This window comes from Pelodiscus sinensis, chromosome 17 (genome assembly GCF_049634645.1).
Source record: "Pelodiscus sinensis isolate JC-2024 chromosome 17, ASM4963464v1, whole genome shotgun sequence".
Taxonomy (NCBI): Eukaryota; Metazoa; Chordata; order Testudines; family Trionychidae; genus Pelodiscus; species Pelodiscus sinensis.
The window spans coordinates 24,240,669-24,263,992 of NC_134727.1; the positions used below are offsets into that span (position 1 = coordinate 24,240,669).

A 23,324-nucleotide genomic window follows, 5' to 3' on the forward strand; every position below is an offset into this window, starting at 1 on the left:
ACTATGAATAAATCATTGAATAAATCATTTGATAAATACATAGTGATACATTCAAGACTAACAAAAACAATTAAAAATTGTTCATATAATTACTCGTTTAAAATTGCCAGAAGGATAGCTAGAATTTGGACATTACCTGAAGGGCTTGAACTATTTATATAAAAGGGAGAAAGACCTTGAAAGTTCAAGAAAAAAAGTGTAGAAAACTTTCCCCTACAGAAATGAAGTTCCACTTGTATCACACTGGTTTGCAAGACATTAAACAGATGGTAATGGCAGCTGATATCCAGATTCCAATAAAGTTCATTTTCTAAATAAAACACTTATCTTCAGCAAAAATTGCTACATAAGTAACATTTATTAACGTTCTGCTATATTTACAGTTTTAACATAGTAAAACTCCAAGGTGAATTATCACTTGGCAGAAAGCACAAAAGTGCACATTAAATCTACACTCATCATAGTTTCTGCTAACACAAATTATAAAAGCAAGAATTACAGGTATGTTAGGGATCATCCCAAAAGTCCCAAAGCCCCCCCCCCAAAAAAAAAAAGATGACCCTTCTTTTGCAAGGTCAATTTTTTTATACAAAGTTGCATTGTGATCTTTGAGCTTTACACTACCAGCATATATTGCAAAAAACCCTATTTAGTCCAGTATGCAGTATGAAAGTAAAATATACTGCAAGATTTAGAATAAACTATAAAAAAAAACAATACTGGTGCCACCTTCAAATACTTTGTCCCAATTATACCATAAAGAATCTACTGTGCATACTGATTTTATTTTCAGGTATAGAAACCACAGTTTTAGATTTGTCAGCAGATAGGTATGTGCAGAAATGTAGCCATAACAAAACAGTCTTCTAAACTTTTGAGAACACCCCTTCAAAATAGCCAGCATTATACATATTTTACACTAAAATATTGGATTCTAGAATAGTTTTTAAGATGGAGACTAAAATAAAGCAAGACTGCCCCCGACTGGCCATCGGGGCATAGCTCATGCTATACTACAAATACTATATAAGGCATTATTAGTACATCACAGACTTGACTGCAATAGCTTTTTCAAACATTAGCCCACTAATGATTCAATGATTACAGGATTCTGCATTAACTATTAAAATTTTACACCTAGAAACAAATAGAAAGAAATGTTTCTCCATTTCAACAGTACTTTTATTTATTTTAAAGCAGGTGATTATTTTTTCTTCTGTGTTCAGAGTCTTGATTCACTTCCTGCAGGTGTCCTGTTACTTCTTGAGGGAGAATTCATTAACGCAGGAAGACATTTGCCAGAAAACATCTGTCAGAAAAGGATATTGAATATTGAAACTATAGTTAGACTGTTATTTTGGTTAAGAGAAGGATGTAGTTCACAAAGAGTGCAGGATGTTGGAAGACATACAACATGCAGCTGAGCATAGTTATAAGATTATAGCGATGGCACAATCACACAGTAGTTTTATGCGTATTTGACAATTTCAAAAAGTTCAAGCCCCTCTAGAACATAAAACAGAAAAAGGAAGACAGTGGTCCAGATTCTGCTCTTGGTTATTCTGGTGTAAATCCATAATAATGCCATTCAACCTATATTTGAATAATGGCAGAGCAGACTTTGATCCATGTTTGGTTTGATTTGTCTGAGCCCCTAATATGGCTACATTCTAGCAAACAGATGGGATACTGGAGAAGCCATACCTCCTAAACTCTCTATCCTGATTACTCTGGCTGGGATGTTTTTGTTCCAAGGATAAAGTATGAACATAGTTCACCTGCACTGTGGTTTGTATACTCTGCTTGGATATGGATTTGCCCTGCCAACTACACGCAGTCAGACACAAGGAAGATTTCAAGCAGTGGTATATAACATGACCCATTAGTACACCGTATTTAAATAACACATGCCAAGCTCTCAGCTAGGTTCATTTTACTGTTAACTACTTTTGGCATGTGCAAACCACCCTCCCCCCCCATCCCTCAGAAAACTAAAAACAACAATCACCCTCTTAACAATGATAGGTTCCAGAATGTTCTGTGCACTTCTACCACTCATTCACAGTTTTTGTCCAAGAACAACTCTGTTCATTTATTTTCATAAGAGACACATACCAGCTTGTAATTCAAGTGAACTAACAGGAGTATATACAGAAAATCTCAATTTCAAGTTCACAAGCCACTCAAAAGCAATGATCCTTGGGCCTCTTCTGGAAGCCTGAACCATACTTTGGAATTTTTTTTACTCTCTCCTCATTCTGGGCCCTCACAAGGTCAAGGTCAGTACAGGACTATTTGGAGAACAGTTAAATTAGCTACATCTAAAAGGAAATGTACTTTAAGGGAAGGTAAACACAGAAAACACTGATTTCTTCACAAGGTTCCCAATACATAGCTACTGATTCTTTCACCACCTACCTTCAATATTACTACACACAGCTTATTTATAATATCTCCTCTTTATTATGCTCAGCCTGTCTGGCTCTCATCAATGATGTTAAAATGTGGGTGGAGCACACTTGAAAGCAAATGCCAACTGAAGTAATATTTTCTTCAGGAGTCAGCATTTTTCATATCTATTTATTCTCAAAGACTTCAGGGGTATTTTAAAACCAATCCAATTAAAATTAGTCTTCTCATGTACATCTAATCCAGCTCCCTCAGAAGGAGAAGAAAGTGACACAAGGGCAATCAGGAGAGCTAGCGTCTTGTCCCTTTCAAAGCACCTACCTAGATCACAGAGGCACAGCAGATGTAGAAACCTTAGAGAGATGTGTGCAACTACAGGAGGTGCATGGAAACTGATCACACATGCAATAATATCTTTTGGAAGGATGCAATGCAGTCCAAACATCTGACAAGTCAGTCTTTAGTATTATTGCTATGAAAAAAAAAATCTATTTAATCCTTAAGGGTATATCTACACTACCCTGCTAGTTCGAACTAGCGGGGTAATGTAGGCATACCGCACTTGCAAATGAAGCCCGGGATTTGAATTTCCCGGGCTTCATTTGCAAGTGCGGTATGCCTACATTACCCTCCTAGTTCGAACTAGGAGGGTAGTGTAGACATACCCTAAGATACATTTTTAGAGAAGGACTAGGTATATTCCTGGGGCTATGGGAGAAAGTGAAGATGTGACTTACTTGCTTCTATCCAGATAGGATTTCTGTTGTTGCTGGATGATCATTATTATGCTGTTATAAGACTGTCAAACTACTTAAAGCACTTTGTATAGTTTGTTTTAAATGTAAACGTGGTTTAACACAGGCCTGAAAATACAATGCTGTGGGGCCACAAAATCCCTTAATAAAACTTTGTCTTCTCTGTTCTCATATATAATTTAATCAATTTAGACAAATAATCTGAAAGGTCTGTCAAAGAACTCACATTTCAGCATCTACAGTGTGTTCATGTTTGTCAGAACTAGGGATGTAAGTGAGTAGTCAATCACTTGCATTTCTCCCTCCCAGCCCTCCCCCTCCCACTGCCTCTGTATCAGAGGTGGGGTGGGGGGGAAGCAGGAGCCTGTGCTGATGCTAGAGGGAGCCAACTTAAAAGCTGGTTCCCCCAGAGGTGCCACCTGCCCTCTCATCCCCCACTGCTGCCTCTATCAACTCCATGCTGAGACCCCCCCCCTCCCCAGACAGGGGCTGCTGGACCTGGCGCAAGCCAGAATTGAGGAGCCTGGCTGAGTCCCACCTTGCAGGTTTGGGACCTACCCTGCTGTGGGCTCTGCATTTTAAATGTAGTAGGTGATGGATGGTCAGGGTGCCTAGCTCTTACTATGTTTAAAACGCAGAGCTGCAGCAGGGGTAGCTGGCATGAGCTGGGACTGAGCACCTTCCCTTATCAACTAATCGTGTAGTTGATAAAAAATTTATCAATTAGTCAAATACCCACTTCTTAACATCCCTAGTCAGAACTGAATAGACTGTTGTGTATTCAATAGGCGTCTGCTCAGGCACAACTAGTATAATTAGGTATAACTAGTATAATTAGTATAATATTTATGAGCAACTTTTAAATTCCCCATTTGACTCTTCTCCACAGCACGCATGAACATTGCCATACAAGAGATGTCTCAGTCAAAGAAGAGTAAAAGGTCATAACCATTCTGATAAGGACTCTAGGCTCCGTCATATAGATTTTTTAAAATTAGGTTCTCTAACAGACCAAACTCAAACAAGCTACTATACACAGGAATAGTTCCAACAGACAAATTCCCACTCTCCTTTTGAAGGGCAGACAATACTCAGATCTAGTTCTGCCAATTAAAATTGTAACTTACATCTGAAGGAACCTCCTTTTAGTGTATATGGATTTCAATTCCTCTCAGCAAAAAACCTACACTTTGTGTGACTAGCTACAATTAGTATATGGCAAAATAAATGTCCTTAAAATATATACTTTCTTTCCAGCTACAAATATGGAATGAAGTTAAGACTACCTTTCTCAAAATATGTGTTAAAGAATCAGCAGAACGAGTCCATTATCTCGCAATGCTGTTCTTGCTACTAGAAACAAACATGTGAACTTAAAGCTAACCTATAATATCCTCCAACTTTCATCATAAATTATTTTTAAGATACATAATCAAATATTTTACAGTATAAGAAAGTAAGTAGTTGAAATAGCAGCTTTCCTTCCTTGGCACCAGGAAAAATAAAAGGATGCTATAGTGATATCAGAAGGCTGTGTCTACATTGGCACCCCTTTCCGGAAAAGGGATGCTAATGAGACCAGTCGGAATTGCAAATGCCGCGGGGGATTTAAATATCTCCCGTGGCATTTGCATGAACATGGCTGCCGCTTTTTTCCGGCTCGGGGTTTTGCCGGAGAAAAGCGCCAGTCTAGACGGGATCTTGTGGAAAATAACCCCTTTTCCGGAAGATCCCTTATTTCTACTTGAAATATTAAGGAGTAAATTGAAAGTAGGAATAAGGGATCTTCCGGAAAAGGGCTTATTTTCCGCAAGATCCCGTCTAGACTGGCGCTTTTCTCCGGCAAAACCCCGAGCCGGAAAAAAGCGGCAGCCATGTTCATGCAAATGCCGCGGGGGATATTTAAATCCCCCGCGGCATTTGCAATTCCGACTGGTCTCATTAGCATCCCTTTTCCGGAAAGGGGTGCCAGTGTAGAAACAGCCGAAGTGTTTTGTGGTGTTTCTCCTTAATATTTCACATTGCAGGTTTCTCTGAAGAGTCAGAGTGCAGTTTAGGGCATGTGGAACATCAAAGGCCTAAATTTTCATATGTGCTTAGTGTTTCTTGATGCCCAAATTGAGAAAAAGACCGGATTTTGAAAGTGCTAAGCACCCACACTTTGAAAGACAAGCCCCCCTCAATAGGTCTCAGGTTGGGCACCCAAAACTGAAGGCACAAAATCACTACTTGCATTTTCCCAGCTGCCACTAGCCTGTCCCTCCCCAACTGGCAAGATTTTCTCCCTTCCCCCCACTCCAGCACAGCAGCCAAGGGGAGTGGGGAGGGGAGTAAGAGTTTGGGGCAGAGGGGCTACTTACCTGGTCTGGTGGAAGGCAAGATGGCAAGCCCCATCTCCAGTTGGCCACTCTCTTGGTGGTGCCTCTGCCTCCAGTGGTCACTCTTCCCTGCGCTCGCTGCTCCCAGTGGCCTCTGAGAGTATTACATCCCTCATCTCTGCCCCCTCCCTTTTCCATATCATATTGACAATAGTCTCATTCCAGGACTTCCTGTTTTCCTGGCACAACCAAACCCTGACCTTGCTTTAAGTTAGGATAAAAGGAATGGGTATACCAAATTTGGTGGCCCTAGCTCTTACTGTTTAGGAGTTCTTGAACAAACAGACTCACAGACAGACAGATGGACGGACACACCCTAAAAATACATATAGGGATGAAGAGCTGCTTTCAGGAAAAAAAAGCAAAACAAGTCACTTGTTCCAGCAACAAAAGCAGAACATGAGTTGCTGGGACCAGAAACAGCTTTCGTATTCAAGTATTAAACATGCAACTTGTACAACAAGTAACAAAGTGAATTTAAGAGGGATTCAGAGGTTAATGCAAACCCTAAGAAGGGGGGAAACCCAAACAATGAATCCACCACACCACAATTTCTTTTTATAGTATTTCCAGATTCAGTTTAATAAAACAGAACCATTGCAATGTGTGTGGTTCCTGGCCTAGTGAAGAGACAATGGAACAGAAATCAAAGCCTTGGTTTTGAAGGCCCAACAATTTAATGACACCTGATTTAAAGTTTTGTTTTTCTACTACTTCCCTGGGGAAAACTGGCTTCATGGAGCATCATGTTGCATTCATCATCTGGGAAGCAACCTCTTACTTACAGGGATTTTTTTCTGCTTCAAAGAGAGAGCGAAAGTTCATGCTAGCTATTATCTACTGTAAGTGTGCTAAGAAAGTTGAACCAGTTAAACATCCGTCAAGGTCCCACTAAGATTTTAGCAAAGAACAAGACCACTGCAATACACTAATGTGCAGCCCAAAAGTGGGTGAATGTTTTATGTTAAAAATATCCTGAAATTATTCAGATACTACAATTAGTTAAAGTCTTGTGAAAGTGGCTTTTAGAGTTTCTCCCAGAATTTGGCAGAGAATGAGTAATACAGAAAACCCAGATGAATTGCTGGTTCTGGGATATAAGCCAAAGACATTGCTATATGCCTCTGCTCAGGCTTGGTCTGTGACCTAAACTCATGTTGAGGATATGCCATATGTTTCAAGTGCATTACTTGTTCTTAAAGTCACATCCTCCGGAATGCACAAGTGTACCAGCAGTTGGGATCTGTTCTAGTATTTCAAATGTTGGAATCTAACACATTTAAGATTCCCTTCATCAAACTTTGAAACAGATACTTGATAATTCATGTTAAATCAAATTAGACTCCTGCTGTGCTGTTATAGGGAAGCTGGACTAATATCCAGGAGCCCAGGAAATACAATATCAGCATTGGCTTTGGCTTGTGAAATCATAGCAGAGTAGACCCAGGCTAAAGAAATTACCTAGTAAAGTAAAACAAAAAAGTCAAAAGTGTGTAAGATTTACCTTTAGTAAATAAAGAGAACTCTGGTCCGGGGAAGAGTAGAAAACATGTCTGGCATCTTCCGAACCTTTGCATAATTGATAAATCCTCTGAGAAACAGCAGAAAACCTTGAGGGGGGGGGAGGGGGAAACACATTTGTTCAGTTAAACAAAATCTACGTAATTTCCAATGTTTTCTTCTCTATTTAGAAAAGGCTAGGCCATCTCACAATATCTTACAAAGAAGGCCTCTGATTCTTAGCACTTGTGGTATTTAACTGAATATAGAATTGTTTATGGATTATGATATTTAAACTTTGGATTTCCATATTAATGAACAACTAGAAAGCTTATTTTAAGGGTAAACCTAATTACTTAGAAGTTCTACAAATCTGGAAGTCAGCTAAAGAAATCTTAATTGCTGATCGAGATGAATACTGTAGTGATCAAGACGAACTAGAAAAAATAACTCCAATGAGGAATAGATTTATGAAATATAGTCATGTTTATTGGAAATGTATGATTATGTCACTAAAGATCTGAAACCATTTCCTCTGATAACATGCTTCTGCTTATTTTGTGTGTTTATATGTGCATTATATCTCTTGTACATATGATTTCAGAAGTCTGGATTAAGAAAATTATAGAAAAAATATTATTATTACAGGCAGTCCCCGGGTTACATACAAGATAGGGACTGTAGGTTTGTTCTTAAGTTGTATTTGTATGTAAGTCGGAACTGGCGTCAGCTGCTGCTGAAACTGATCAGTTTCAACTGCGGCTGAATCTGGACGCCAGTTCTGACTTACATACAGATTCAACTTAAGAAACCCAGGCGTCCCCAAGTCAGCTGCTGCTGAAACTGATCAGCGGCTGATTCCAGGAAGCCTGGGGCAGAGCAACTCTGCCTCGGGCTTCCTGTAGTCAGCGCTGGTCAGTTTCAGCAGTGGCTGACTTGGGGACACCTGGGGCAGAGCAGCTGGGGTGCTGCTGGGTTGCTCCAGTAGCACGGCTCCTCGGCGCTACTGGAGCAACCCAGCAGCACCCCAGCTGCTCTGCCCCAGGCGTCCTGATTCAGCCGCTGCTGAAACTGACCAGCAGCAGCTGAATCAAGACACCTGGGGCAGAGCAGCTGGGGTGCTGCCGGATTGGTCCAGAGCAGCGCTGCGGGACCAACCCGGCAGCCCCCAGCTGCTCTACCCCAGGGGTAGGCAAGAAAAGCCTGGTCTGCTTGGAGGGGGAGGGGGACTAGCTGCACCCCCCTCCCCCCAGCAGACCAGGGAGACGGGGGTGGCGGGACCGCCCAAGTCCTCCACGGCTTTGCTCCGTCTCCCTGGTCTGCTGACCTGGGAGACGCGGAGCAAAGCCGCGGAGCAAGCCCGCAGGGGGACAGCTCAAGCGCGCCCGGGCTGTCCCGCTGCAGGCATGCTCCAAGGCTTTGCTCCCCGTCTCCCTGAAGACCAGAGAGACAGGGAGCAGCTTTTCTCGCCCCGGAGGACGGCGGCGCATCTGGGCGTCCCGCCGCTCCCGCCCTCCGGGGCGAGAAAAGCCCCGTTCGTAACTGCGGATCCGACATAACTCGGGGACTGCCTGTACTACTAATATACACATGGTTGTGATTTTTTTCTGTCTTTATGAAAAATAATGGTATTTTATTAAAATAGTACAAATTAGGAGACCAACTCACAAAAACACCACTTTTGATAGGAGCTCTTGCTTGAGCAGGAGTTTGCAGAATCAAGCCCCAGAACAAAGTCTTTGAAACTAATAGCTGAAAACTTATACAAGAAATCTATCTTATTTACTATATGCACCACTGGAAGGACAGACCCAGATGTTTTCTGAATTTAATTACTTTTGAGGTAGATTTTAGTAGATTAAAAGGAAAAAATATTACTCATTTTTCCAACACGTCAAACAACAATAAGGTTTATGATTCCATGAAGTTCATCAGTACTTCCACAGATTTTGAGAGCATCAGACAGAAAATGCTACCCAAGTGCTAAATATTCCTTTTACTGTACCTCCTTTGTATGCAACAAATTAGGTTGCCACTAGATGGCAAAATTCCTTTACTTAATACAAATAATTCAGAAACATGCCAAGATTCTTAAAACTGAGTAAAATATGTGGTAAGCAACACTCAAGGAACAAGAACAACAACAACAACAACAACAAAAATCAACAGCAAGAAGCTGCAGCAGAATTGCACTGAGTATACCTGGGGAGACTTTGGGATGGTCTTTTCAGGGGAGAAGTTGCCTAAGAAAGGTGGTCTCTTGTACCAGTTTCATTGTACTATCACTTTTATTCGATCACATAGGTAGATTTACAGCTAAATATTAGCCTCAGTGTCAAAGAACAAAATTGCTGAGTATCAGCTGGCTACAACATTAGGAGACACATTTGGAACACTGACATGCGTTACACATTAATAGTACAAAGTTAAGTATCACTTGGTACCTAGGTCAGCAGTTCCCAACCGCTAGTCTGCGGACCGGCAGCAGACTGCAAACCCCTGCCTGTTGGGCTGAGGCACACTGCTAGGCCACACCCCCAGCTCCTAATGAGCCCCACCCACTGGGGTTCCCCATACAGCAGCAAGGTGAATGGCCCGGAAGACAATATGGCATGCTGCGGCTTGAGTGGGGCCTCGCTGTGGCCCTGGTTCCAGCTCCATTGGCTGCTATGCAGCCCGGCTGGCGGGGCTGCATGATGAGCAGCTGCAATGCTCAGTGGGGGCCAAACGCCAAGAGGAGCCCAGCTGCCGCAGCACTCAGCAGGCAGCCCGACTGCCATGACGCTTAGCTGGAGCCCAGCACCACGTGGAGCCCAGCTGCTGCAGTGATCAGTAAGAGTTCAGGATGCCACATAGGGAAATGGTCTTCACTCAGCGGGAAATGGGAGGCTGCGGCAGGGCTAGCTATGGGGGGCAAGACAGACACAAGGATACTGGGGGGCTCTAAGGTGGGGAGCTGACACTGAGGGGCATTGCCATCCAGGATGGGGAGCTGACACTGGGAGGGCTCTGGGGGTGGGACTAGTAGTGAGGGGAGCAGGGCGACAGGATTGGCTCTGGAGACAGGGCTAATATTGCGGACTGGGGGCTGGCACGGGGGACCTGGGAGATGGGGTGCAGTGGGACTCTGGAAGCAAGAGGCTGCCACTGAGGTGTTTGGGGCGCGGAGGCTGGCACTAGGGAACTCTGAGGACGAGAGGCTGGCACTGGGGGGTTGGGTGCAGGGTTCTCTGGGGTCAGTGGCTGGTGATGGGATGGTAATGGAGGAGTGAGGGGCTCTAGGGATAAGGGCTGGCACTCGGTGCCGGGGCTTTTTATACTGCAGACCGACAAACGTATTGTGGCGGCATGTTGGGTACCCCCCCGATCCTGCACCCTCGTCCACAGCAAGATGAGATTCCACCAGTCAGTAGAACAGAGAGGATTTATTGCTTATCCAGGACACAGCACAGCATAGACATGATATGATTACAGGAGTCAGGGCCAGGCAGCCTAAGACCCCTTGGGGTAGGAGTCCACAGGCCCTGAACCCTCAGTACTCAGCTTAGTCTCTTCTCTTTATGTTTTCCTAGACAAGACTGCCTCTCCCAAAACCACCGAACACACATCCCCCAGGTAGTCACACCCCTTCCTTTGTTCAGGTGAGACGCCCGGCCTGCCATGGTCTACGTGCTGGAGCTCAGGGGTGATGAATATGCAAATAAAATGTTACTGGTCCAGCAGAAGTTTGTGAATGGGTTTGCCGATTCCTGGTATAAAAAATGTTGGAAACCACTGACCTAGGTAATTGTTTTGGTGCAGCAAAGTTGATCATCTACATATTTTTAGATAATTAATATTTCTCAAAGGACCCACCAGTCCACATTATGTCCTACTATTGTCTAACAAACTGATTTGTTCCATATCATATACTACTTGCATTTTAATCACTAGAGTGGAAGAGTTTCTTCTGTAAGCCAATCCATTGATTCAACTCCTAACAGATACTGTCAGAATGAGAAAGGGCTGCTCTCTGATTGTCTTTAATCATTTTTGGTGAGAAGATGTGTACGCTTTTGCTCCTTAATTTTCTGATGACAGTAGAGGAATTGAAATACACACACAAATCTAGAAGACATTCACTATCAGCAGGGCTCGACAATCTATGTAATCTACTCGCTCGTGGCGAGTAGATTACAACCCGGAAGAGCCGGGTTCAGGCGATCTGCACATGCACAGAACGATCTGCGCATGTGCAGATTGCCAGACAGCACAGCTGGTGAGCGGGGCTTGCTGCGGCTCGGCGAGCCCTGACTATCAGAATAATCTTCTTTTAAAATATAACATTTTGGCCTGACACCTTTAAACATCTGGTAACGAATACATCAATACCTGTCTTTCAAAGTCACTTTTTGCATAACTGCAAATGTTATAAGGACTTACCTAATACAAGAAAAACCCACCAGAGCCAGTACTGACCATCAAAGTAACCAGGAAAATAGGTTGAGAACTAAAAAAGAAACAGAAATTATAACACTTGATACTTTTTCTGGGCCCATTTCTGCTCCCATTGATGTCAGTGGTAACCAGACTGATCTTGTCTACACTGTAGGCAGCCTGTAGAGTATGTACACCTACAAGACAGTGAAAAGCCAGTTGCATCTACACTGTATTGTACAGTCACGCGGAGGCTCTGGCAGTGGAATCCAGAGCTTAAAACAGCAGTGTAGACAGGGGAGGCATTTCTTGAGAGAGTAGAAGACAATATAGGACATATGCCTTAAGGTGCTAGAGCATCTTTACTCTTCTTGCCTAACCACCTCACTGTCTACATTGCTAATTCGTACCTGTGCTAAGGAAGCATGCAATGTATGTACTCAGCACATTGATGTGCATTGCCTTACTGTAAGGTAGATACAAATTACAATCCCAATTACTAAAAGCAAGAGGTGTACCCCATGCCCTTAGATCAGTGTAACTGAAGGATTTTTAAATGTATAGCTCTTCCTCACAAATCTCAAAGTGCTCCTTTGTGACCAAGACTGTTCAACACTCACCAATACATCACCTGAATCAGCTAGTAGAGAGACGCTGCTGAATGACACCTCTCTCATTCTCTTCTACTCACCTGCTGCCTAACAGCCTCTGCCAATTTTGGAAGTTAAAGACCAGGCTTGCAATAGTAACCCCTATTAATAAGTAATAGCTTTAAGGCTGGATGATGTAACAAAACAGCAACGATGCTGGAGTTAAGCTCTTGTGAGTATGAGGAATCTTCAGACTTGAAAATCTGTTACCAGGAAAACTACTTTCTATTAAATGAAAAGTGTCCTCAATGCTGACATAATTAGAGAATCAAATTTCATTATGTTGTCAGTGATAGATTTTTAACTTGATTTTTCAAATTGCTTTTAAGTTAAAAAACCTAGATATTAAGGCTAAAATCAAATTCATTGTTAAGGTTGCCAGTCTCTCTTACTTCATTTTCTTATTATCTCAGGAAATGCCACTTAAGTCTTCTGTATGAGATGCCTGTAGTACCTATCCACGGTATAATGGAGACATTTATCTCAATAGATTTCATTTTTGCAAGCTCTAAGACCTAGCACAAAAGGATTAAAGATGAAGTGATGGCCTTTACTCTGAATCCCTTTGCTTCTAGTCTTGCGAGCCAATGCTTTATTTATTTTGAAAATATTGATTTCCCTTGCACATCTGCCTGCAATTTTTCTAGTTATCAGCATCTCACAGGCTGCACACACGTTTGCTTGGCTAGAATTTGGTGTGTCATTTTCACAAAGCTTGTTAATTTTTCATTCCTTTCCCCATTAAAAGTCTTTGCTTTCTTGATTTGCTCTATTTTCACAGAGTATTTTTTTTAACTTCAAGAATAAAATAGCTAAGTAGGTGGTATCTCTTTTAAACTAATATTGCTTAACATGCTGCTACATATTATACAATGTGCTTTACCTAATAAGAAAGAGACACTTAAAAAAATACAGGATTTCTCTGGCATATTATTCTCATGTATTACAACAAGGACCATCCCAATTCTGACCACACCTAATCAACAGAGTCCAAAAGGAACTTTTGTGATGATCATAGAAACAGGCCAATCTTAAAAAAAATGCTGAAGGATTTAGGGCAAATTTCACTGTTGGCATAAAGAATCAACCCAAAGCATTTTATGCCTCTCATTAGTCCTACTGTGGGTTATCTGAGGAGAGAGGGGGATGGGGACGGCAGCCATGCAGAGAAGTTAAGGGAGGCTATCTGGATGCTGTGGAGGTCAACTCCACACTGCCCTGAACAAATATGGTAACAGAGGTCTTTGTGGAAACTAAAATGTCAGACAGAGTGATTCCAACAGTGTGTGTGGTGTGGCAGCAGCAGCTACTCATGTGGATTGGGGCACTAACCACAAATGCAATATATCTTGCTTGTGAGATGAGAAAAGACAGGATTCCTTCCCTTCCTAGTGCACAATACAAAACACAGTTACTCAGGCTTTGTGCAGGTGCACGTTTTGCCAGACACAAAAGACATTTAACTGTGAACAGCGATGAGCCACTTATTAACTAACACAGCAAATACACAGGGGCCTTATGTTTGTCCAGGCTGCCTTTTTTCCCCCTTTGCACTAACTTACCCTGACAATCAGGATCCACTTAATGAGAGAGAGACCAAATCCTGAAATGGCTCCATATCGTCCTGCAGCTGAGGTGGTCAGACAGAAGGACAAGAAAAATCCAATCCAGTTGAAGAGGAAAGCCACTGAAAAAGCAAAGGGAAAGCAATTAAATCAAAATGGCTGGGAATGGAAGCTAGACAAATACAGACTGGAAATAAAATACAAACTTTTAACAATGAGATTAATTATTGGAACAATTTACCAAGGGTTGTGGTAGACTCTCTGTCTCTGAGAATTTTTAAATCAATATTGGATGTTTTTGTAACAGATATGTTCCAAAAATTATTTTGAAGAAGCTGTATGACATAAAGGAGCTCACTCCAGCTGCTCGCAGTGTTCCTTTCTGGCCATGGAATCTATGCATCTATTAAACACCTTCTCATGTTTTTTAGGTCTTCTTCTTATGTCCTACCATCACAGGTTTTTCTAGTGTTGAGCACATGTGTAGCTCTTCAGACCAATAGATTTTCCATCCTGTGTGTTTCACTGCAGACATGTGTGGGGATCATTGGAATAGCTCCACTTCCTCATGCTGACTTTTAACCTGCCCACTCTTGTTCAGGGGTAGTTTAAACTTCTCCATGCTGACCAATCCTTCTCTGTGCATGTGGGACAGCGTTCAGCAATGTCAATGTGCTGCTTTTCGAGTACTTTGAGCTGTGTGCGGTAGGGATGTTAAAAGGCAGGTAATTGGGTAACCATATAATCACTGAACCTGCATAATGAAATGACTGCCTACGAGCTGGTGCGTGCTAGGAGCCGGCTTTTAAGACAGCTCCCAGTGCATACTGGTTCCTCCCTGCTGGTCCCGCTCCCGGGTAACCAGCTGCCACCTTGCAGTGCTGCCTCCAATACAAAGGCAGCAGTGCAGAGCAGCAGCCAGCTCCACTCTCTAGGAAGCCTGAGTGTAACCATTCACAGTAACCACTAAGCCCAGGCTTATTAGTTAACCGTGTAAACGGTTATCCTATTACATCCCTAGAATACACCATATTTTCAAACATGCAGCCATCACAGATTTTTAAGTGGTTCTAGTGCAGATAGGAAGCTTTCCTAAGATTTCAGGTGGCTAATTGCCGTGATGTGACCAGTCAACTGGTACATGGCATCTTCAATCTGTTGTAATCATTCCATGTTGCTGTAAACACTCTCCTGATATTCCAGCAAGCACATAAAACCTGATCACATTTGTTAATCTTAGAAACAAGGTCCAAAGCAGGAGTAGTCATGTTGCACTTCAGTCACATTGTCTGAATTTGCTAATCCTACTGAAAACCTACTGCTACATCATTTCAGGTAAAATACTGAAACTCAGGTCCATGAAATCTTCAATTCTCATAAGAAATTGCTTATTATCAACTCCAGTCCGCAGAGTATAAGGTTCTTTAACACAAGTTGTTGCAAGTGAAATGAATGTTTCTCTTTCTCTTCCCTGTTGTTTTTAATCAGGGTTTCCCCACAAATCTTTACGAACAGCAGACAAACCAAGGTTTAATACCTGATCTTCTGTGTGTTCTGAGCTGTGAAACCCTGAATCCTTTAAACCCTTTTAACTCAGCCTAACAGGATGTCTCAACATTATTTAGATATACTAGACTTCCCATGCTTTCATGCCCTTCACACACAAACACAGAGACAGCTGCCAATAGCCTTTTCTTAAATTGAGAATTATTTTACTTTTAATGTTAACCCATTACCAAATAAAATTATTAAGATTTCAAACAGAGTATGGGTTTATCCAATAACACACAGACATATCATACAGAAAGAGACTGAGAAGTTTGACAGAAACAAATAAGTAACTAGTTTTCAGTAAAGAGCAGAGAAATTTTAGGATCTCCCAATGGCATGGTCAGCAACGTACTATGTGGATGAACAGTGTTGGAACACCTCATCATCCAGTCAATTTACGGGCAAAAAAGAAGAGAGCATTCACCGTACTCAAGCACCCTCTAGTGGTACAATATGGAGTGACACTGAGGTTTTTTAGGAGTCTCTCCTGCTATTACCCTGTAGCTAGAAATGCTGGTTTACATCAGTGGTTCTCAACCTTTTTGATACCTGGGACCAGAAAACCCATTCACAAACTTTTGGCAGACCGGTAACATTTTATTTGTACATTTGAATATTCATTATGCAAATAATGAATATGCAATTAAAATTATTTGCTAAAATAATTTTATTTGCAGTCTGCTAAAAGCCCCAGCCTCTAGATCCCCCAGTGCCCGCCCTAACCCCTAGAGCCCCCCACCCCTCCACTATCCCCCAGCGCCAGCCACTCACCCAAGTCCCCTGCACCCACTCCCCACAGTTCCAGCCTCCTGCCCTCAAGAGTCCACCACCACCAGACACCCCCAGTGCTAGCCTCCTGTTTCTAGAGCCCCATTGCACCCAACCCACCCAGAGCCTCCCCCAGTGCCAGCCCTCAGACCCCAATATTAACCCCATCCCCAGAGCCCCCCAGTGCCAACCCTGCCCCCGGAGGTCCCCCACTGCTAGCCCCATACTCAGCCACCTAGCCCTGCACTGCCTCCCAGTCACCAGCTGAGCGCTGCTACCCGGGTCACAGATGCTCTAAGACTGCTGTGCTGGGCTCCACATGGCCTTACGGCTGCACAGCAAAGTGCTCTTTCGCCACAGAAAAGAGACCCCGCCCCTGCTTCGCCAGGCCTAGCAACGCCTAGCAACAGGTCAGTCCCCAACACATGCACAGGATCTATGCTGTGTGCGGCACAAGCGACAGGGGTGGGTACATGTTCTGTTGGCTCAAGAGTTCCTCCCCAGCCACCAAGAGCCTAGAGGCGTAGGGTTACTCAGCCCATGCGTGTCTCGGACTCATGGCACCTACCTGACAGGTAGGCGGAACGAGTTCCCCTGCCACCTGCTGGTTTAAGTCCAGGAGCCTGACTCCCCGCGCCCTACAACTCCAACCAGTGCTGCCAGCTGTGGTGTCCTCGGACATTGGGAAGCAGCCAGACATGCAGTGCAAGCCGGAGCCAGCAGGGGAGACCCCGTGGGGGAAGCCTGCCCTGCTGAAGGAGGGGCAGAAATTGTGGACACCCAGCATGGCTCCCCTAGGCCTCTAATATGATCCTCCTCAGTATCGATAAAGGCTGGGACACTCATGGCAGTGAAGGCTCCACTCCTTAGTCCCAAACACGCAACAGGAAGGACCCACCACACAGCCCCACCGGCCAGGCCACAAGGGTGCTGCCAGAGCTGGAACCAGGGCCGTGGTGAAGCTGCGCCAGTTGGGACAGCCTCACTGTAGCCTGATTCCAGCCATAGTACATCAGGGAGCCAACAGCACCACTCGCCATTGGCGGGTGAGAGGAGAATTTTCAATGCGCATGCACCTTATAGGGAATGGAGCTCCCTAGCGTGCCAGGCTCATTTTCAGCAGAGTGCCACAGCCTGGCAAGCAGGAGTTCGCGGCCTGCCACCAGTCCACAGACCAGTGGTTTGAAACTTCTGGTTTACATTAGGTGAGAGATATAAGGCAAGAGCTGGTTTAGTGAATGAAGAGGTACATCTCCACATTCTAGTCACTGCCTTGTGGAGCTGAGCAGCTCTTCACACTATGTTATTGATGAGGTTTATAGGAAGCAACAGAAACCAATATTGGGGGATGCCCTTTGATAAACAAAGAGAAGAAAAAGAAGGGGATGGGGTTTGTTCTACAGTGATATGGAGAGTTTGACACCTGTCTCACCGGTAGATCATAAGGCAAATCTTTCTAGAGAAGGAAGAGAAATTATTCCCATCTCAGAATTTAATACTGACAACTACTTTGTAAGCTATATATCATGCTCATGAAAAGGTTAATTTATTCTTTTCTTGGCTGAGAAAAAAAACTCAAGGTTCTATTCTGTACTTACTGAAGAAAGTTAGCATGAAGATGCCATCATTTCCTATCCTCAGCTGGTCAGTATCATCAAAATCATCCCGTGACACAAAGTCATCCTCCTAAAATTGAAGTGAGAAAGGAGAACGGAGAAAGGTCAGGTTTAATGCAATCAAAGTCATACAGAAAGCCTGAGGCTATGAGCTTACACAGGATTTTATAGGAAAGGGCTATCAATATTCAGAGATTTCAAAGCCCACTTTGAAAAGGTACGAAATATTTTTACATTCAAGAAAAAGTTCCTTAAGGACAAAAACAATAAGTATTTCATGTCCTAAGGACAACAAGAGTGAGTATTTCATGTCCTAAGTTATCTTTAGCAATTGTTCAGCTAGAAAGCTTTCTATCTGAACAATTGCTAAAGATAACTTAAGACATGAAATCCTGACTTGTGAGCGGAGATTTCCTCTTTTACACCTCATTATCAGTCATAGCATAAGGATACTTCCAATACCTACCATACAATTTACCTTCCTGTCTTTCTCTAACATTTTCCCTCACTGGGGCCAAGTCTATCCTACAGAGGTTTTCCAGTATACCTCCGCTGGGTCCATGGAACACATTTGCTCTTCCAAAAAAATGTTCGGAAAAGCAGACGCGCTCTTTCGAAAGCCCTGTAAACCTCGTTTTACAAGGAAGAAGGGCTCTTCTGAAAGAGAAGGTTTTTTTTCGAAATTTGGCCCAGTGTAGAAGGGACAAATTTAAGAAAAGCCTCTCTAAAAAAAAAATAAAAATAAAAAACAGAAAATGGAAGTGTAGGCTAGACACAGCCTGGGACAACATTGCAACATTGTATGCTGTCTCAGTGGGACTCAGGCTCTTATCAGAGAAGGGCTACCAGCATTAGCTACTACCAAATGGTAGCTGCAGTCAAAAAGTATGAAGGAGGAGGGCAGACAGCAATGGAGGACGAGAAAAAAAAATAGCCTGACAGAGAATAATAAATATTCAGAGACCAGAAAAGCCAGTTCAAAAAGCAGTAACTGTGAAAAAAGCCAAGTTACCTAACAACATAGGAAAGAAATCAAATTAAGGACAAATCTTGAAAAGTAGGCTGTCATATTTTGATCGTTGGGTAGGATATGGTTTGACGAAGATATGAAATGAGTCCTGACCTCTGAAGTTTTGCCAACTTCAAATTCATAACAATGAAAGTGTCTAAACTACAGGAACACATTCAAAAAATGGTTGCTTTAAGATCTTCTGATGGAAGGTGCTTTGTAAGTACAAATTAGTAAGTCATAAGATAAATAGTAAGGATACACTTAGTCTATATCAGTGTGTCAAATTAATCGGTACTACATGCACTAGTGTTACATCATGCCAGTTGACCAAACAAAAAGTTTTCCCAACAAACTGGTAGTAAACTGAGAAAAAAAACAAGGAGAAAAAAAATAAACCAAGATTTTGATTAACAAAGTATTCAGCTTAATTCAGATGTACACATTCTAAAAAAGGACCTTTAGGGACACTGAGCACACAAAATGAACTTACTCTTCCAGGAACCAAGGGAATAGTAGCTTCAGCCTTACTTCTCTCCGCTTCATCGTAACTAGGCAGTGTTGTGGCCACGTTATAAGAAGGGGGCTTGGGAAACCCTGACTCATCCTTGTAGTCAAAATATGCTGCAGAGAGAGAGTTTAAATGAATTATAGGATGTAAAATGCCTCTGACTCCAGGTATAAATAGCTCTATAACCAGCAAAGAAAACAAAGTATGAACAAGATCATGATTTTAAAATTACCATGTATATTTTGGTGAAAGACTAATATAAACCCATGTGTATTTAACTGCTATTATGCCATAATATAGAAAACATTAAAGCACATTTGACACCTAAAGTAGGATACTAACATATTTTTGGAAGGGGAATCAAATACACCTTAAATAAATTAGTATGGGTACATCTACACTAGTCCCCTAGATCAATCTAGGGAGGCTAAGGAGGGCGACCGAAATTACAAATCAAGCCTGGGATTTAAATATCCCGCGCTTGATTTGCATGTTCCCGGCTGGTCGCCATTTTAGAAATCGACTAGCCCGAAGTAACTGCCTGTGTCTACACGCGGCAGTGAAACAGGATTCCGATTTAAAGCCCCTAAATCGAATTAGCTGGTATTCCTCCTGCAATGAGGTTTGCCAACTAATTCGATTTAGGGGCTTTAAATCGGAATCCTGTTTCACTACCGTGTGTAGACGCAGGCAGTTACTTCGGGCTAGTCAATTCCTAAAATGGCGACCGGCCGGGAACATGCAAATCAAGTGCGGGGTATTTAAATCCCAGGCTTGATTTGCAATTTTGGTCGCCCTCATTAGCCTCCCTGGATCGATCTTGACCTAGACAAGGAAAAGCATGGAATGCTGAAACCTTATTAGAAACATATTCACATTAGGATACAGGATGCGTCTACAGAGCAGGGCTTAACTTGAAATACTCTACGCAAATTGAGCTACGTCAACTGCGTTGCTTATTTTGAAATAGGGAGAAGCTACACAGCATTTATTCAAAACAGAGCACTCTTCCTCTGACTTCCCTTACTCCTCGTACAGTAAAACTCCAATAGTCCGGCCTCCAATAGTCCGGCACTCCTGATAGTCCGGCATCAAAATGGCAAGAGCCTAGTGAGTGAGCTTCAGCAAAAAATGAGTCACAAGGTAACAGCGGCAGCAGCTGAACTGAGCAAAAAGGGTAAAAAAGGCTTAAAAAACCTAAAACATTACAGTATACTGTATACAGTATGTACAATAAAAAGAGTTAAATACACTTTATATACATTATATAATGTATACAGTAGATATATATATATATATATATATATATATATATATATATAAAAATAAACCATCTTATAGTACCTCCTGATAGTCCGGCATATCTGATAATCCGGCACCACCTAGGTCCCATATGAAATTTGGACACCAAATGAAATTAATGGGGAGCAGGTTTAAAATTAATAAAAGAAAGTTCTTCTTCACACAGCATGTAGTCAAGCTGTGGAACTCCTTGCCAGAGGAGGCTGTGAAGGCTAGGACTATAATAGAGTTTAAAGAGAAGCTAGATAATTTCATGGAGGTTAAGTCCATAAAAGGCTATTAGCCAGGGGATAAAATGGTGTCCTTGGCCTCTGTATGTCAGAGGCTGGATCGGGATGGTAGGAGACAAATCGCTTGATAATTGTCTTCGGTCCACCCTCTCTGGGGCACCTGGTGCTGGCCACTGTCGGCAGACAGGATACTGGGCTAGATGGACCTTTGGTCTGACCCAGTACGGCCGTTCTTATGTTCTGGATTATCGGAAGTCTACTGTACCATGAGAGTTACAGGAGTCGGAATAAGAAGTCCTCCAGCTTGACAGTATTTCAACATTATTTTGAAATAACTGCCTGCTGTGTAGACGCGGACTAAGTTATTTCGAAATAACATTGCTGTGTAGACGTACCTGATTCTTGAGCTTTTTAAGGACTGAAACATAGGAGCTCCATAGCAGATAGTAATTATGAACAAAACCCTGCAAAGTAGGTACACAAAGGCACCCTCCCAGTCTAGAGCCACAGACACAGGAATACATGCTGAGCCTCCTCTGACTTCAGTAAGAGACAGAGAAATGGTTGTATTTTCAAATTTCAAATGGTTTTGATGAGTCAAAGAAGAATCTCCAGAGGGCCTTTAGCTAAAGGTGGCCAGTCTGTCTGAAAAAGACCCCACTTTCCTTTCAAGTGAAAAATAAGCGGGAAGAGTGGGACTAAGTCAAACATACTGGTTCTGAATGCCTGTCTTTCTGACCTGTTGATGAATTAGAACAGGCAGGGGAAGATTTATCAGTAAAGCCCTGAGGGCAGCATATTTTTACAGATTTCTTATGTAGATTTAAAAAAAAAAAAAAGATTTCTAGGGTTGTGTGTGTGTACTTTACACAGCTATGTTCTTGGTTACACAGAGAACCACAAGATAAAACTATGCTGTGCCTTTTGAATGTGGTGACATGGCACAATCAACATGGACACCCCAGACCATGTGTGTGAGAGATCCGAAAAGGGCAAGGCTCACTTATAGCCCACATTAAGTAGCAAGACAGGATTGAATTCTAAACCCTCTACTCCAGGAGGCAAAGGTCTTCAGAGGTATTTAGGCTTCTCACTGCCAGTGATTTTCATGGAAGTTAAGAGCCTGATACCTTTTCAGGATCTGGGCCAGAGAAACGGCTCTTAGCCAGTTTCCAAAATCAGTGACCCTGGATGTTCCTCTCTTCAAAGTAACAGTTTCTGTACAAAAAGGCAAACTGAAGAGCACCCTTTTTATGCCAGACTTCTACAGGTTGTAAAATGGCAGGCCTCTGATAGCTAAATTTTTTGGATTAGACAATCAAGGTAAGTCTAATACAGAGCTTTTATCCCCAAAAAATGCAACATTTGAAATGGATTGTGATAAGACCGTACAACAAATTTCACTACAACAATATCTAAGTTTTTAGAATCACTCTGTCTGACATTTTAGTTTCCACAAAGACCTCTGTTACCATATTTGTTCAGGGCAGTGTGGAGTTGACCTCCACAGCATCCAGATAGCCTCCCTTAACTTAGCTATTTTTAAATGGCTATTTACTCCTTTGAACAGTATAAACTGGGACAGGGATGGGAAGTTACCACAAGGATAGGACTAGGGATGTTAGTAATAGAATAGTATAATAGAATAGTCAACTAACCACATGAATTCTTAGTGGTTAGTCGACTATTTTATAGTCCCCGGGGTGAGGCTGGCAGCTAGTGCACTCCTGGCCCCACTCCAAGGGAGTCACCCATCACTCTGCACTGCTGCCTCTGATAGAGGCAGCAGTGCGTAGTGCTGGGCAGAAGCCGGCTCATGAGGGGAGCCAGTTTAAAAACCAACTCCTCATGCAGACTGCCTGCCTCATACTGAGGCAGCAGACCCTGTCTGGGGGGGGGGGGGGAGAGGGTCCAAGCCCCTCGCAGACAGAAGCTTCGGGGGAGGGGGGGAGATGGGAGGCTTGCTGAGGACAGAGACTACTCCCTGGGATGCAGAGCTGCCTCTGTCCGTGAAGAGCTCGGGTCCCACACCAACAGGGGTTACTGCTGCAAAGCAACCTCTGCCCGCAGCAAGCCAGGTCCCGTCACGGGCAGAAGCTGCTTCGCTGCAATCTCCCCTGCTCTCCACACTACTGCTTCTGATAGAGGCAGCAGTGCATAGCGGGGGGAGGGGGGGGCAAGCAGCTCTGCGGAGCCGGTATTGGGTGGAAACCGACTTTTAAGATGGCTTCCCACAGCACCGGCTCCCGCTCCCCCACATTTGCTGCCTCTGATACAGAGCCACCGGGGGGGGAGGGCGGGGGGAAGATGTGAGCAGTTGACTAGATTAACTGATAAACTTAGGCTTATTCATTAATTGTCTAGTACAGTAGTGCTCAAAATTTTTGTAGAAAAGAAAAAGAAAAAAGGAAAAAGAAAAGAACCTGGGAACATTTTGTTGCGGCCCATTTAAAGCGCCAGTCTGCTCCCCTGCCACTCCCCCCACCCCTGCCTCGTGTACATCAGGCACCGAGCCTAGAAAGGAAAATACCAGCTGGCCCAGATCAAAGTGCTGTGACCCCGCCCCCCCCAGGAACACAGCCACGACAGCCAAGGGGGTCACGACCCACGGGTTGCGCACCACTGATCTAGTTGACTACTCATTAACATTCCTAGATGGGACTA

The 23,324-nt window shown here is 43.1% G+C and overlaps 1 protein-coding gene across 1 annotated transcript in view; it reads right to left on the reverse strand.

Annotated features, from left to right (window-relative positions):
• Window positions 1-339: 339 nt before the first annotated feature.
• Window positions 340-23,324, reverse strand: part of NDFIP1 (Nedd4 family interacting protein 1) — a 46,077-nt gene continuing 23,092 nt past the window's right edge. Inside the window, exons 3-8 of the mRNA XM_075900316.1 lie at window positions 19,111-19,241; window positions 17,591-17,678; window positions 13,671-13,795; window positions 11,465-11,531; window positions 7,047-7,152; window positions 340-1,309 (exon numbers count right to left, since the gene is read on the reverse strand). Of these exons, the coding sequence (XP_075756431.1) occupies window positions 7,049-7,152; window positions 11,465-11,531; window positions 13,671-13,795; window positions 17,591-17,678; window positions 19,111-19,241 (515 nt within the window). The 3' untranslated portion in view covers window positions 340-1,309; window positions 7,047-7,048. The remainder of the gene's footprint in view (window positions 1,310-7,046; window positions 7,153-11,464; window positions 11,532-13,670; window positions 13,796-17,590; window positions 17,679-19,110; window positions 19,242-23,324) is intronic.